This window comes from Amphiprion ocellaris, chromosome 9 (assembly GCF_022539595.1).
Source record: "Amphiprion ocellaris isolate individual 3 ecotype Okinawa chromosome 9, ASM2253959v1, whole genome shotgun sequence".
NCBI classification, from domain to species: Eukaryota; Metazoa; Chordata; class Actinopteri; family Pomacentridae; genus Amphiprion; species Amphiprion ocellaris.
In genome coordinates, this window is record NC_072774.1 from 2,763,718 (window position 1) to 2,779,929 (window position 16,212).

Sequence of the window (16,212 nt, forward strand, 5' to 3'; positions counted from 1 at the left end):
GGAGGAAGAGCTGAGACTTTTTTCTTGTTGCTTGTTGAGAAGGAAGGATGTGGTTTTCTGAGGAAGTTCTTGTGTTGCTCTGCTGACTGAGCTCTTTCATTCTCTGCACCGTGTTGGTCACGTGACGCTTCAGCCTCCATAATTACAGCTCATTAAGCCATATCACTGGAATGTTACGACTACAAAGCATTTTTATCCTCCAGATTTAAAGTTCAAATGGTTTTAAAGGTTGCAGCTTTGATAGATTTACAGATTGTGTTCATGTCTGTGTCCGTGTTTTCTCTTCTATCTAGATCAGCAGCTAGTTGTCTTTGACTGTGCACAGTTGGAGAACTTAAAAAATGTTTTTAATAGTTTGTGGTAGTTTTTTGGTTAATAATTTAATTTTATTAAAGTTGAATTCTGCATCAGGAGCTTCCTTTGGCCCAACGTGAGGCAGATAATTCGAAAAATTGTATTTAAAATTTGTGGTTATACGTCAATAAAAATAAAGTACTGCTATAACTACTATTTTTGTAACACTGCTGATTGTTAATGCCAATGTTACTTACAGCTTTGGTCTGTTTTTTTTTTTTTTTTACAGTCATCATATAAATATTTTTTTCTTGTGATTTTAAGAATTTTTTTTCCTATAAATGACAGAAAATATCTGCAAAATAATGATTATTTTTACAGTCAAGCATTGTTAAGGAATAAATGACTGTTTAGACATATACAAATCTTTGAAATGGAGATTATTTTAAGTTTTGGCCTGTTTTTTATTGGTTAACATGGAAAACTTGTGACGACATCATGACATGAAACACAGCGGTGGCAGCATTATGATAATGTGAAGCATGGTAGCGGCAGCATCATGATGTTAATTAAAACTTTTATTTTTAAAATTAACAGGGAAAACACAGGGAAATATGTAATTTTATTTATTTTTTATTTATATATATATATATATATATATATATATATATATATATATATATATATAAATTAATTTAAAACGTTTGAAAATATAAATTGTTTACTGTGTACATGTAGGTACATCAGATTGATAATTAAAAATCTAATTAATAGAAATCTGTATATAAATAAATTAAAACATATATAAAACATAAATTTTTTAAAATGTATATATATATATGTGTGTGTGTTTTTTCATGAAAAACTGTTTAAAAATTGACATTGTTTTCTGTGTACACAGAGGTAAATCAGGCAGATAATCTGCTGCTGACTAACTTGGCAAGGACTCCCTCGAAAAAGAGGTTCTTAATCTCAACGGGATCTCTCCTGGTTAAATAAAAGTTAAATAAAAAAATAAATAAATAAAATTAAATAATAGAAATCTATTTTTAAATAATTAATATGCCCTAAACAGCCTCTCCAGCTGCTTGTATTTAATCGGGATTAACGGGTTTAAACAGACTCTTTATTCCTGTCCAGGCTTGTCTTTAGTTTTCTGTCTGTCTGGTTACACAAAACCAGAAAACCAGAATTTCATCAGACCTGTTGGTGAGAAAACAAGAAGCAGAAAGAGATTATCCAGTTTAAATCTGCAACCGTCAGAACGTGCAAATACACGATATATATACATGTATGTCTAATATCATGGCTCAGACTGTATTTAACAGGATTTACTGATAGATTTTAGATACAGAATAAAGAAATTACCTCCTCTGCAGTTGACTTGTGAGAGATAATCTATAAAATAAAACCTTCATAAATACAATCAGTCATTCTGATGGATTCATAGTATTTCAGTCAGAGTGCTGAAGCTGGAAACTGAATTCTGAGACCAGAGCTGGACTTTAAAACAGTTTGAGCAGGTAGAACAGCTGGACAGGTGATGGTCAGGACACAGACGTACCAGGATGAACTGGTTTTATTTAGTTTCTACTGAAAACATCAACATTTAGTCAAACTGTCAGAGTTGGAGCTGTAGGAGGGTCACCTGTGTGCAGGTAGACAGACTGGTCCAGGCTAGTTGGCTTTTATTTCATGCTTTGACACAAGAAAAAGACAAAAAAAAAACCAAAAACACTTCCATACAATACATAAAGTTTCCAAACTTCTGAATGAAAGGGAGCAGAAAGAAGAAAAACATATGTAATCTGCCTCTTTTATAACAAACAATACATTTACAATGAGCATTAAAAACAAACAACAAACAAAATGACTGACTGACTCCTATCGCTCATAACAAACACTATGAAACTCTAACTTCATTTCTTTGTATTTTAAAAATATGCTGTGTTTAATTTCGTTTTTGTAGCTTTCGTATAGTTTTGTAGGTTCAGGTCCGGGTCCGGGTCCGGGTCCGGGTCCAGGTCCAGGTCCAGCAGGTCCAGGTCCAGCAGGTCCAGGTCCAGCAGGTCCAGGTCCAGCAGGTCCAGCAGGTCTAGCAGGTCCAGGTCCAAGTCCAGGTGAGCGGCTCTCTGCAGGTGGATTCTGTCCTCACATTCCCTGCGGCTGCGCAGTGACGCAGCGTTTCCCGTCTGGTTCCGCCTCCTCTCCCTCCGAGCAGCGCGGAGCCGAACCGTCCCGCTGCACCGAACACTCTTCACCGGAACACGGATTCTGATGTGAGGACGTCAGGACCGGAGCCGGGCCCGGAGGGACGCAGCGGTCCAGGTAAGACCCGGTTCTAGAGGCCACGGCGGCGGAGCGGCGGCGGCGGCGGTGGGGGGCTGCTGAACCGAAACCGATGAGACAGAAAAAGTGTCGTCTGAGATAAGAGTCACTCAATTTCTGTTTGAACTCGTCAAAATTCATCGGAACGCGGCCGCACCAGACCGAAGGTTGGAGTTAAAGTTGATGTTGAGTTTTTACCAAAGTGGCGCAGATCTGTGCGTAAATCCAGAAAGTGCGTAATTCCTTCAAAGCCACGTTTCCTTAAAGCTCTGCTCATATCTTAAACCTCTTTATTTATTATTATAGACAGCAGGGCAGAATGTGGGGTACTTTACAGGATTTATTCCACAAACTCCCAGTTCTTCATAGTTCCAGCCTCAGACAGATCCGGGATTATCAGCCCGAACCGGAACGTTTCACCTGGAAAACCGAGAACTGCTTGATCTTAACTTCTCACCGCAGAGTTTCGATTTTTCAGCTGAGAGGAAACGCCTCAAACAGTAAAGCTCAGCAGCAGCTCTTATCTGGACTCAGTGTTTCTGCTTTTCCAGGAAAAAATGTCCTCAACTGGTGCCTGAAGTGAATTATTCTCTTTAATTACTTTAATGTTTTTTTAGGCTGATATTTGGAGCTGAAACTTATTTATCGTAAAAAATCTAATCTAGCAGTCAAAAAGTTTATAAAAGCACAAAATGCAACAAAAATATTATAAATAATTCACAAATAAGGGACAAATCTAACTTAAATCTTTAGTTTATTTCTGTTTGATTAAATATAACTTTTCAACATGCTGATTGGCTGCTGTCTGACGTGTAGCCAATCAGAGAGCGTGGTGGGCGGGAAGATAAAAAATTATTGATTTAATCAGAAATCAGTGAAAAAATGGCACCGATGTTCAGAAATATGCAGAATATTTGATCCAGTAATGTATTAAAAACTATAAACGACTGATTTCATGCTCGGCTTTCGTTTCTAAAATGTCCTGTTTCTGATTTTTAATTTGATTTTCTTGATGTTTTGGCGGATTTTAATGGATTATTTTGAGATTTTTTTTAGACGTAGCTGCTTTGGAGGCGAAGTAGTACATTTTAGGAAGTATTTATTTCATCAGGAATCAGTTTTTAAAAAGTCTCCTAACTTCAGGGTTAAAAACTAACAGTTTGAGTGAACTGTAAAGGTCATTCAAACTGCAAAAGTCAGGAGTCAGTGAACTCAGTTGAACCTAATATTTCTAATAATTAATTCACTAGAAGTCCGGATTAGTCCTTCAGGGGAAAAATTCCTCGAACCCTCAGGCTGAAGTTTTCCTGACAGGAAGCTCTCCGTGACTCACTGCTGTTCAGATAAAGTTCTGTTGTTCTGCTGTTTATTTTCACCGTCAGCAGGAAAAAAACTGTCAAATCTGACCTGAATAAAGTCTGTGTTGTTCCCACAATCAGACCTGGTTACATTTTATCAGATTTTATTGAATCCAGACGGACAACAGACAGCAGGAAACCTCCGGGTCACTCTGGATCAGCAGGTTTCTGATAAATACATGATGTAAAAATTAGATTTCACCTCAAATATACCAAAAAATCATTTCTGCTCAGCCATCTCTGATTTACCTGAAAACTTTATAACATAAAATATGAATATTTATAAAGATATCTTTGAAATTTTAGCTCATTTTGTCAAATACTTTCTGAGATTTTTATTATTTCTTATCCTGATCCACTTCCATCAGTTTTTTTCTCATTAAATCTGTTTGAACAACAACATCTGAGGAGCTATTAAAGATAAAAACCTGAAATCTTCTCTCTTATTTCTCATCATGTCATTGATTCAGAATCTGGAATATTGGACAGTAGATCAATAATCTCTGACTGGCTGAGTTGAAATATGAAAAAACAGGTGTCATGTAATTTTAGACAACTTTACGTCTTTATGGACGAGTTTTGAGTAATTTAAGGCAAATTTTATGTTGTTTTCTTCTCAAATTTAGTGTCATTTTGGACACTTTTTGAGTAATTTTGGAACGTTTCAAGTCACTAAGGACAAGAAACAAATAATTATATCTCTGATTTGCCTGATTTGTATCATAAAATATCGATGTTTTTGTTTTTTCTGTCACTGAAATCTGAGTCTGTTTGAACAACAACATCTAAGGAACTATTAAGGATAAAAAAAAAAAAAAACAGAAATCTTTGCTGTTATATCTGTAATATTGGACAGAAGATCAAATAATATCAAATTATGGCTGAGATTAAATATGAAAAACCATCAAAGCTGTCATGAAAAATTCCATCTTTGAGCTCATTAATATAAAAAACTGATAATCAGAAGTGAACTAGTGATATTTTCTGAACCACATATAGCTGCAGGTCACAAAAATACAAAACTATGGCATACTTTAATATGAAATATTTAGTCACAATAATTAAAGTCTTATTTACTGACCCTTAATAACTGATTGAGCAGGTTTGACAAGTTGTAACACAAAAACTGAAATATTGACAGATCCGAGTTCTGAGTTTCTAATTGCAAACAACAGAAAAAAAATCTAGTTTTTGCTTTAATAGTTCCTCAGATGTTGTTCAAACAGATTTAATGAGAGAAAACATCTGATGAAATTTTTAAAAATACCTCAGAAAGTATATGTGAAGCTAAAATTTCACAGAAACCATTTTAAATGTCCAAAGTTTCTGATAAACGAGTTTAAACAGATCAGATGTTGGAGCTGAAGGACTAAATAATCCAGATATTCGACTGAACGCTTCGTCAGCTGAACCGATCGAGGCCTAAAGTGACTCCTGATGTTCTCTGAACTCTGTCAGAATCCAGCTCGATGATTCTGTCTTTGTGCTCATAAATTCCTGAAGTCCTTCGTGTTTGATCAGACTACTTTGAGCTCAGAGAGTTCATGGGAAGGTTCATTAACTCTGCAGACAAACTGAACAAACACAGAGTTGGCAAACAGTGAACTCTGGTTCTGATTGTGCAACACAAAGTTAAAAACAGTTCAGAGCTCTGGAGCACAAACAACTGTGTCCAGCAGTCCTCCTCCAAGGCTGTTCATTCCCCCGTATGTCACAAATGCAGAATTTATTTATTCATTATTGATGATCAGAAATCACAGCAACATAGTATGTGTCCAATTAATATAGATGTACCCATAAACAAAATGGCCTTGCGCTGAGCACAGGCGTGTGTTCTGCATGTGTACGTTATGTACGGATACCGAATCACGTGACCTAAATATGTAGCGGGCGACGGGAATTGATGAGACTCCTTGTATGACAGATAAGTTTTTTATTCATTTTGGATACATTTTGTTTTCATCTTGGGCATGTTTTTGTCATTTTGGACAGATCTGGAGTGTTGCCATTTTGCGCAGAAATTTTGGACGAGTTTGTGTAATTTTTTAACAGATTTTGCGAATTTTTGAAAAAGTGTTAATAGTCGTATGATTTCCGACGGAGAAGTCCATAGAGTGTTCACTTGTTGTCATGGTTACAGTGACGCCGTGCCGCTATCTGGTAATGATACAGAAATCTTTAACAAATCCATGGATCCAGACTATAAACCACATCACTGCCAAAATCTAATCACTTGGTCCTTGTGTCATTTCCAAATCTGTTTGTCCGTCTTTGAGTAATGCTGCAGACAGGCAGACAGACAGACAGACAGACAGACAGACAGACAGACAGACACTGATCGTCACAAAACTCTGCTGTTCCTTGGCGGAGTATTAAATAAGATGTTAAGAAAGGTAACTTTGTACACCTGTAAAACTGATATTTGTTTTAAAATGTAATGCTCTTTTAAAAATGTTCCTTTGATGGATAATAAAATGAGTCACATGACCACAGTGTAGTTACAGGTCACACCTGTGGGATTATGGGTCAGATGCAATACAGTGGAGGGAAAACACCAACATTACCAGAGAGAAAACGATATGGCCTACAAAACATACACTACTGTTCAAAAGTTTGGGGTCACTTAGAAATGTTGTTATTTTTTGAAGAAAAGCATTTTTTTCAGTGATTATAACATTAAATGAATGATAAATCCAGTCTAGACATTGTTAATGTGGTAAATGACTATTCTAGGTGGAAACAGCTGATTTTTAATGGAATATCTCCATAGGGGTACAGAGGAACATTTCCAGCAACCATCACTCCTGTGTTCTAATGCTACATTGTGTTAGCTAATGGTGTTGAAAGGCTCATTGATGATTAGAAAACCCTTGTGCAGTTATGTTAGCACATGGATAAAAGTGGGAGTTTTCATGGAAAACATGGAATTATCTGGATGAACCCAAACTTTTGAACAGCAGTGTAACTATTCCGCACGGTCTGAGAGTTGTGCACGATAATTGTGACTTTTAAGTTTTATTTGTTTCATATTTCTTGGCATTATTTGTTAAAGTGTTTTGCATGGAAAGTTTTAATATATTGTTGTCACAAGCTAGCATATTGGCCCCATCTAACAACAGAAAACTAGCTTGAAAGACTTGTTTTTGGAATCCGTCTAATTAGAGACACTGTTTGTGGAACTTTGTGTATCTGAAATGCTTGTATATCTTTATTTTCATAGCTTTCATGGTGTTGGCTGACAGAGGAGAAAGTAAATGTTAAAAGACATCTGCATGATGCGTGGCCTTCATTTTATCAGACCGGAGTAGTTACACACGTGATAAAACATCAGTCACACTTTATTTTTTTGGCACATTTCATCCAAGCAGAAACACAAAGAGCTTTACAGAACAAAAGGAATAAAAACAAGATTAAAAACAGCAGCATGGTCCATAAACATCATGTTACAGAGAATAAAAAGCAGCAGAAACAGATCAGTCAGAACTTATAAGAAATAATAATAAAAAAGTAAATGACACAAGATGGACTCAAATGTATGAATAAATAGATAAATAAATAAAATTCATTAGAAGTCCAGCTTAAAGGGTCTTGAGTGGATCAACATTTCCTCCATATTTCTATGTCCAAATCTTTAACAAATCCGTGGATCCAGCCTATAAACCACATCACTGCCAATATCTAATCACTTGGTCCTTGTGTCATTTCTGACCTTCCCTGTACGTTTCATCCAAATCAGTTAGTCTGTCTATGAGTAACGTTGCTGACAGACAGACAGACAGACAGACAGACAGACAGACAGACAGACAGACAGACAGACAGACAGACAGACAGACAGACAGACAGACAGACAGACAGACAGACAGACAGACAAACGTACACCGATCATCACATAACTCTGCCACATTCTTTGGCGGAGTAACAAATCAGATCTGAGGTTGATAAATACAGTTAAAGTTGTAGTCTGGATGTCATTTCCTGTTGATCTGTTCCAGGAGTTCCTCAGCCAGAAGCTTCACATGGACTGAGGTCCAGAGGAGAAGATGGAGGCAGCTGGACTCAGAAGAAGACGGAATAAAAAAGCTCCCATCGGTACTTTTCTGCTGCTAATGGTGAGAAACACTCAGTTAAATTAAACCCACCAATAGAGAACAAACCTGTGACTCATATGAATCCTGTGTTTCAGTCTTTGTTCCTTCCAGCTTCATGTCTGCTAGAAGAAGTCAAGAAGCAGCCGACGTGTCCACACGGAGACTACCTGACCGAGGAGGGCATCTGCTGCAACAAATGTTCTCCAGGTGCTGACGGAACCTCCAGCGTAGAACCCAGCAGGAAGAACATGACTGTAGAGCTGACAAGGGACTGAACTTTGCTATGTTTCAGGGTTTAAGCTGGTGGAGAAGTGCCATGCTGTGGGCCAGAGGAGCAACTGCACCGCCTGCCCTGCCGACCAGTTCACCGACCAGATGAACTTCACTCCAAACTGCAGACGGTGTCGACGCTGCAAACGTAAGATATCACCTCAGAGCAGGGCTGTAGCTGTCCATTATTTTAGTAACTGAGTATTCTATCGACTATTCTGACAGGGGTATTGTACATATGTAGCATAGTACATATATTGTATAGTAAAGGAGTATTGTACATATATAGTATAGTGCAAGTGTATTGCACATATATAGTATTGTACATATCTAGTATTGTGTATATATATATAGTATAGTGCATATATAGTATAGTAAAGGAGTATTGTACATATATAGTATAGTACATGCATAGTATAGTACAGGGGTATAGTACATATAATATAGTACATTAAAACAACCTGTTGGCGATCAGTTCGTTTTGTGGAAAATGAGTCAAATGATGGTTAAATCTCCTGTTTGAGTTTGAAGCAGAAAGTCTGAGTTAAAAAAGTTGAAAACCACTTCATACCTGTTAACTCTGATGAAGGGTTTAGTTTTTGTTGACTTGCATAAAGAAAGTCTGACTGTTAAACTGTCTTCATAGTTCAGCCTCTGATCTGATAAACGCCGTAAACACTAGAAAAAGCTGCACTGCTTAAAAAAGAAGCGTCCTGTCAAATTTAGAATCCTCTTATAATTGATTGATTATAGGTCTGTATAGGATGAAGTCTGGACCTGTTAGTGACCTGGGGTCTAGGATGTAGTGATGACCAGTGTGACTGTTAAATGTCCATGCACCGTAGGTAGTTTGTTCCTACTACCTGTCAAAGTCACTTTAAATCACTCAGATTCACTTTAAATCGCTCAGATTCACTTTAAATCACAGACCTTGAAATGTGCAAATACTGTATATTGAATTTGAATTCATGTAGTATTCTATAAATTTGAAAATTTAGAAGCATTTTTTATAGTATTGTGCAGCAAGAATTTTTAGAGTATATACTAACCTTTAATGTTAATGCTACTAACCTGCCTTTTTGTTATTTTATGCTGTTGTATGTAAGCTGCTGAACACTTGAATTTCCCTCGGGATTAGTAAAGTATCTGTCTGTCTGTCTGTCTGTCTGTCTGTCTGTCTGTCTGTCTGTCTGTCTGTCTGTCTGTCTGTCTGTCTGTCTGTCTGTCTGTCTGTCTGTCTGTCTGTCTGTCTGTCTGTCTGTCTGTCTGATTAAATGAAGCCTCCATTCAGAGAATTTTGCCTCGTGCAATTTTAGTAATCAGATTCTTCGGATAGGGCTGCACAGTGGCTTGGTGGTTAGTACTGTCACCTTACAGCTAGAAGATCCCCGGTTCGCCTCCCGGCTTTCCTGGGATCTTTCTGCATGGAGTTTGCATGTTCTCCCTGTACATGCATGGGTTTTCTCCAGGTTCTCCAGCTTCCTCCTACAGTCCAAAAACATGCTGAGGTTAATTGGAAACTCTAAATTGTCCTTAGATGTGAAACTGTTTATTTGTCTCTATACGTAGCCCTGTGATAGACTGTTACCTGTCCAGGTGAACTTTCACCCTAAGTCAGCTGAGATAGACTCCAGCTCCCCGCGACCCAACAAGGATTAAGCGGTGTATAGATGATGGATGATAAATTCCTCAAATAACTAACTGTTCTCATGTGTTCTCTCTGTTTCCCGCTACAGAGAAGAATGAGGAGGTGGCAGCACCATGTGAGCGACACCAGAACACCGTCTGCCGCTGTAAGAAAGGTTTCTACAGGTTCAGGATCGACTCGGAAACATCCGAGTGTCGCAGATGTTCCACATGCAGACCAGACGAGCAGCAGGAACACCCGTGTAGGTTCACAGTGAATCACCGCTCATCGTCATGTCTGATCTGCTCGGTCTAACAGGAACCTGCTGCTGTTCACAGGCTCCCAGGACGAGAACACGGTGTGTGGATGTAAGGAGAACTTCTACAGAGGAACCAGAGGAGTGTGTGAAGCCTGCAAGAAGTGAGTTCACCCTCCAACAGGGAAGTCGGTTTGTTGAATTGAAACTCACAGCAAACTTCCGACTTTGTTCAATCTTTCCGTTTTGCTGGATAGCAGAACAGAGAAGTTATGACACACTGTAGTGGGTTTCTGCTGTTTCAACAGTCACTGGTGTTAAATATACCGTCTGTGATTCACTGAACCTCTGGAACATCTGGACTGCATTCGTCTCCAAGCGGCTCAAACTGTCCGTCTGAGACAGGGAGGGGCAGCAATACACCATGACAAATCTAAACATTGTAGGAAATGTGTCAGACAAAAACTGATTTGGGTCAAAAATTCCATAACATGGTGAAAAATGTGGATCAGTTTCCTCAAACGTCTTGTTTGGTCCAAAGATCTTCAGTTTACTGTCACAGAGGAAAGAAACCAGAAAATATTCACAGTGAAGAAGCTGAAATCACAGAATTTAGACAGTTTTTTATTTTAAAAACTGCTAAAAGTGATTAATTAATTATCAAAACAGCTGGAGATAATCTAGTAGTTGAAAGGCTGGTTAGTTCTTGCAGCTCTACAGGACAATGAGGACGTTTGGAAGTTGATTTATTAATGAAAATATAATAATTTTCAGGACTGTGCTCGGTGTTTGTGTTGGTTCTTAATGATTAGTTGGAGTTCAGGTGCAGATATTTGTCAGCTACAGTCATAACGTGTTTTCTTGTGCAGTGGAGACTTTAAAACTGTACTTCTTGTCTTGTTGATGGTCACTTCCTGTTTACACTGAGCTACTTCCTCCTACATGCTGTCAAAGCTGCTCTCTGTTCTCCACAGTTGTTCTGACGAGTGCAAACTTCACTGTACTTCACCTCCGATGCTCAACACCAAAGGTGAGCCACCGTCTGAACACTGCCGAAGGTTCATTAAAGCTACCAGGTCTCTCATGTTCCCAAAGCGTGTCTGTCAGTGTTCAGCTGGAAATACTGTAAAGATGATTTAATTCTGCATAACTGTAACCAGAGGGCCCAACTATGAAGCCATACTAGTGGAGCAGCAGGGATATTAGGGCTAAAGTGAGAGTTTACAGTATCATGAAGGAAACTCTCTTTTAACCTCCATGGTAACTGATGCCGTGGAGCGAGATCTCCGTGGTAACTGATGCCATAGACTTAGATCTCCATGGTAACTGATGCCGTGGAGCTAGATCTCCATGGTAACTGATGCCGTAGAGCTAGATCTCCATGGTAACTGATGCCGTGGAGCTAGATCTCCATGGTAACTGATGCCGTGGAGTTAGATCTCCATGGTAACTGATGCCGTGGAGTTAGATCTCCATGGTAACTGATGCCGTGGAGCTAGATCTCCATGGTAACTGATGCCGTAGAGCTAGAGCTCCATGGTAACTGATGCCGTGGAGTTAGATCTCCATGGTAACTGATGCCGTGGAGTTAGATCTCCATGGTAACTGATGCCGTGGAGCTAGATCTCCATGGTAACTGATGCCGTGGAGCTAGATCTCCATGGTAACTGATGCCGCGGAGTTAGATCTCCATGGTAACCGATGCCGTGGAGTTAGATCTCCATGCTAACTGATGCCGTGGAGTTAGATTTCCATGGTAACCGATGCCGTGGAGCTGGATCTCCATGGTAACTGATGCCGTGGAGCTAGAGCTCCATGGTAACTGATGCCATGGAGCTGGATCTCCATGGTAACAGATGCCATGGAGCTAGATCTCCATGGTAACTGATGCTGTGGAGCTGGATCTCCATGGTAACTGATGCCATGGAGCTAGATCTCCATGGTAACTGATGCCATGGAGCTAGATCTCCATGGTAACTGATGCTGTGGAGCTAACCTGGTCTGAGGGAAAATGTTTTATCTGAAAACCTGCTGATCTGTACGTTACTAAAACCGCTGAACGAAGCCGTTTCAGTATCACACACCGGATGCATCCTGTCGCCATGGTAACCTGCATGCATTTGATCAGAATAACGGGTCAGATGTTCAGTGACAACAGAAAGTGATGTAGCATGACCCACATTCTCCGGTTCCTCCTGCAGGTCCTGATAGAACCAACAGTCTGGTCCCGGTGGTTGCTGGAGTTGCTGCAGTTGCAGCCGTGACGCTCGTTTTGGGAATTTTCATCACCTACATGACAACAAAACGCTTCACGAAGAGAAAGCTGCTCAAACCGTCGTCCCAACTGGCCGAGGCTTCCCCCGACTCCTGCCAGGTAACCAGCTAACAGCTAATTAACTGTAACCAGCTAACAGCTAACTAACCAGCTAACAGCTAACTAACTGTAACCAGCTAAAAGCTAACTAACTGTAACCAGCTAACAGCTACTTAACTGTAACCAGCTAACAGCTAACTAACCAGCTAACAGCTAATTAACTGTAACCAGCTAGCAGCTAACTAACCAGCTAACAGCTAACTGTAACCAGCTAACAGCTAATTAACTGTAACCAGCTAACAGCTAACTAACCAGCTAACAAACTGTAACCAGCTAACAGCTAATTAACTGTAACCAGCTAACAAACCAGCTAACAGCTAACTAACTGTAACCAGCTAACAGCTAATTAACCAGCTAACCACTAACTGTAACCAGCTAACAGCTAAGTAGCTGTAACCAGTTAACACTAACTAACAAGCTAGCAGCTAACTAACTGTAACCAGTTAACAGCTAACTAACCAGCTAATAGCTAACTAACCAGCTAACAACAGACTAACTTTAACCAGCTAACAGGTTAATAACAAAAAATATCAGATTTTTGACGTGGACGTTGGACAGAGAAGATCTGTAAAATATGAGCAAATTGAAGACAGAAGTCTTTACAGAGTCGGTCAGTAAAGTGCTGATGTGTGTTCTGCAGGAGTCTCTGGTCTACAGTGAGGAACCTTCGGAGAACAATGTGAAGGCTCAGAGCTGCGTGATGGACCAGGAGACATCCAACCTGCCCGACTGTGTTCCTCTGGAGATCCGGAGTGAGTCCACAGCAGCAGCACTGTCAAAATAAAATACAGGAAATCACAGGAAACACGTTGATTCTAAACAATAAAACTGAAGCCATCCGGTAAAAATGAAACAATAATAAACTACATTACAATGAATGAAGGAGGCAGAAAACAGCTGCAGGATTTATCATTGTTCTGAGAGTTTACTTTCATTTTCACAGTTTTTACTCACTGTTCAGCTGCATTTAGGAAAACATCCTAAATATAATGTTTTGGGAAAACCTGAGCAGCAGTTTCTTATTTAACTCACTGAGGTTCAATTTTGTGTCTTGTTTTAGTCTTTTTTTCATTTTTGTTGATTTTGTCTTTTTGTGTCTACTTTTTGTCATTTTGTGTCTTGTTTCAGTTGTTTTGTGTCTGTTTTTTGTCTATTTTTTGGTTTTGCGTCTCCCTTTGTCTCACAGTTTTCCCTCCTCATACCTTAGATATTTTTCTATCTTCATGTTTCCTCTCCAGACTTTTCCTCTCTACTCTGCTCATCATCAGTAGAAAGATGTTTCACCATGCTGAATGTATCGCCAACAACTTGCTCCTCTGTTCACTGTTTCTGTAATACTGTAGGTTCTGTGATACTGTGGGTTGTGACCTGGTACTCCGGTGTCTTTTGGCTCTGACATAAAGGTTCTGTTGTTCTGACTCTTATCTCGCCTCTCTGGTTTCCTCTCCAGTCCCTGAGCTCATCTACTCGGTGCTGGATCTGGTTCCGGTGCTGCAGGTGAAGCAGCTGGTCCGGTGTCTGGGCGTGAAGGACTCGGAGATCGAGCAGGCCGATCTGGACCACCGGTCCTGCAGGGAGGCCCACTACCAGATGCTGCGGGTTTGGGCCGAGCGAGGCTCCCGAGCAGCCGGCGGAGGAAGAGCGCTGCTGCTGCCGCTGCCGCTGCTGCAGGAGCTGATAGACAAACTGAGGCTGATGCATCTGGGCCGGGCTGCCGAGGAGCTGGAGACCAAGTACTGCATCCAGTGACCCGCTGGGGAACCGACGGAACCAAGTAATGTTCTGAGGAGGCCTCAGACGAATTCGGTGCTGAAAGAAAGGACACCAAACTTTTCTCGAACTGAACTTCTGTTCAGAACTTTACCCAAAATAAATGTTTATAACACGACGTTCCGACTCAGGTTCTGCTGGTTCTGAGTCAAGATGAAACCTGCAGGTTCTCCGATGGGTTGAGCGTAAATATGAAGCTGCAGTTGTTAGCAGGAAGTCAGGAAACCGTCTGAAGATCAGCAGCAGTCTGGAAGTCACTGAAGAAGATTTAACACAGAATCACTGATGTCTGTTAAGATCTGCAAACATCATCCAGAGAAACAATATTCACCATAAACTGACGATTAATCAGTTAATCAAAAACTATACTATACTATATACTATAATAATTATTAAGCTATAATGATTCATTGATTAATCATAAACTATAATAATCATAAGCTATAACAATTAATCATGAACAATAATGATTAATCATAAGATATAATGATTAGTCATAAACTATAATGATTAGTCAATTACTAATAAACTATAATGATTAATCGATTAATCATTAACTTTAAAGTTAGTCGTCAATGTTTTTATTTATTCATTCTATAAATGTGGATATTTTCTGGTTTCCAGCTTTTTAAATCACATATTTAATGTTTTTAAGCCGTATTTAACTGCATTTTAATCCACTCTGTTATTATTTCACACATTTGATGGTTTTTTTAATCAAAGGAAAAACTATGTTTATTAGGAACTGAAAAATCCTGAATAATTTTAGATCTCTTATTTCACATCCACGTCAAAAAACAAACTATGACTGTTACAAATAGTAATTTGTTCTTTTTTAAGTGTTTAAGTGTAAAAAACAAACAAAAAAAATCTATATTTTTTTGATATTTTCTGTTTTACAGTATTCCACATTAACACACTTCTGGAACACCTGATGCCACATTTTCAAGTTGTTGGAGTTTTTTTTGTCTCGTTTTTGTCATTTTGTGTCTTGTTTTTGTCATTTTGTGTATCAGTTTTGCTGTTTTATGTCTCGTTTTTGTCATTTTGTCTCATTTTTGTCATTTTATGTCTCATTTTGTCATTTTGTGTATCAATTTTGCTGTCTTATGTCTCGTTTTTGTCATTGTCTCATTTTTGTCATTTTTGTCATTTTGTGTCTCATTTTTATCGTTTTATGCCTCGTTTTTGTTGTTGTTCTGGTTGAATTCTTCCTTTTTGACTTCCAGACTGTGTTTCCTGCAGGTGAGCAGAACTTTCCATCGTTCTGTTTCTGTACAAACTTGAACTGTTGTTTTATTTGAGCTACAAATGATGTTGGACGACTTGTTTCATGTTTTTATGCTAAGCTAAGCTAGGCTAAGCTAACTGGCTGCAGCTGTAGCTTCATATTTTCTGCCAGTGAGACAGAAAATCAACACATTTCCAAAAAGTCAGAGACCGTTTCAGGCTGATTATGGAAACATGTGACATATATATATTCGACTGATGAATTCTAAATGTCTGATTTTATTCTGTATTATACTTTCTTTAAAGAGTTTTATATGTCGTATACTTTATAACTGTTTCAATGTGAATGTTATTGGGTTTCTCTTTGTTCCACCAGCGTCATAAAGTTAACTGGTGATGTTTTAGACAGTTCCCCGCTGCTCAGGTTCTTCCATAACAGCAGAGTGGAAGGTTTACTGGCAGCAGCTCCTTTAGCATTCCTTTATGCCCCATCATAGCAGCATTATTCATTATCCAGGACATGCCTCACCCAGCACAAACACTCCGGCTGAAGCAGAAAACTGTTCACGTCGAGCTTCTGAACTCTATTAAACGTCTCCTGAACTGTGTGTAAATCT

At 39.0% G+C, this 16,212-nt stretch overlaps 1 protein-coding gene across 1 annotated transcript; it reads left to right on the forward strand.

Moving 5' to 3' along the window:
* The first annotated feature begins 2,463 nt into the window (after positions 1-2,463).
* On the forward strand, positions 2,464-16,203 carry tnfrsf1a (tumor necrosis factor receptor superfamily, member 1a). The gene is made up of 10 exons (XM_023296026.3): positions 2,464-2,622; positions 7,973-8,089; positions 8,164-8,275; positions 8,361-8,486; positions 10,075-10,227; positions 10,304-10,385; positions 11,196-11,251; positions 12,423-12,595; positions 13,236-13,347; positions 14,046-16,203. Exons 2-10 carry the CDS (start codon positions 8,021-8,023, stop codon positions 14,342-14,344), a joined length of 1,182 nt encoding a protein of 393 aa, XP_023151794.1. The 5' UTR covers positions 2,464-2,622; positions 7,973-8,020; the 3' UTR covers positions 14,345-16,203.
* Positions 16,204-16,212: the final 9 nt, after the last annotated feature.

Excerpts from the sequence above, each read along its gene's own strand:
- tnfrsf1a (XM_023296026.3), top strand. The coding sequence starts at position 8,021 with ATGGAGGCAGCTGGACTCAGAAGAAGACGGAATAAAAAAGCTCCCATC. Across the intron at positions 8,276-8,360 it reads CTGCAACAAATGTTCTCCAG|GGTTTAAGCTGGTGGAGAAG; the intron begins GTGCTGACGGAA and ends GCTATGTTTCAG. Across the intron at positions 10,228-10,303 it reads CGAGCAGCAGGAACACCCGT|GCTCCCAGGACGAGAACACG; the intron begins GTAGGTTCACAG and ends TGCTGTTCACAG.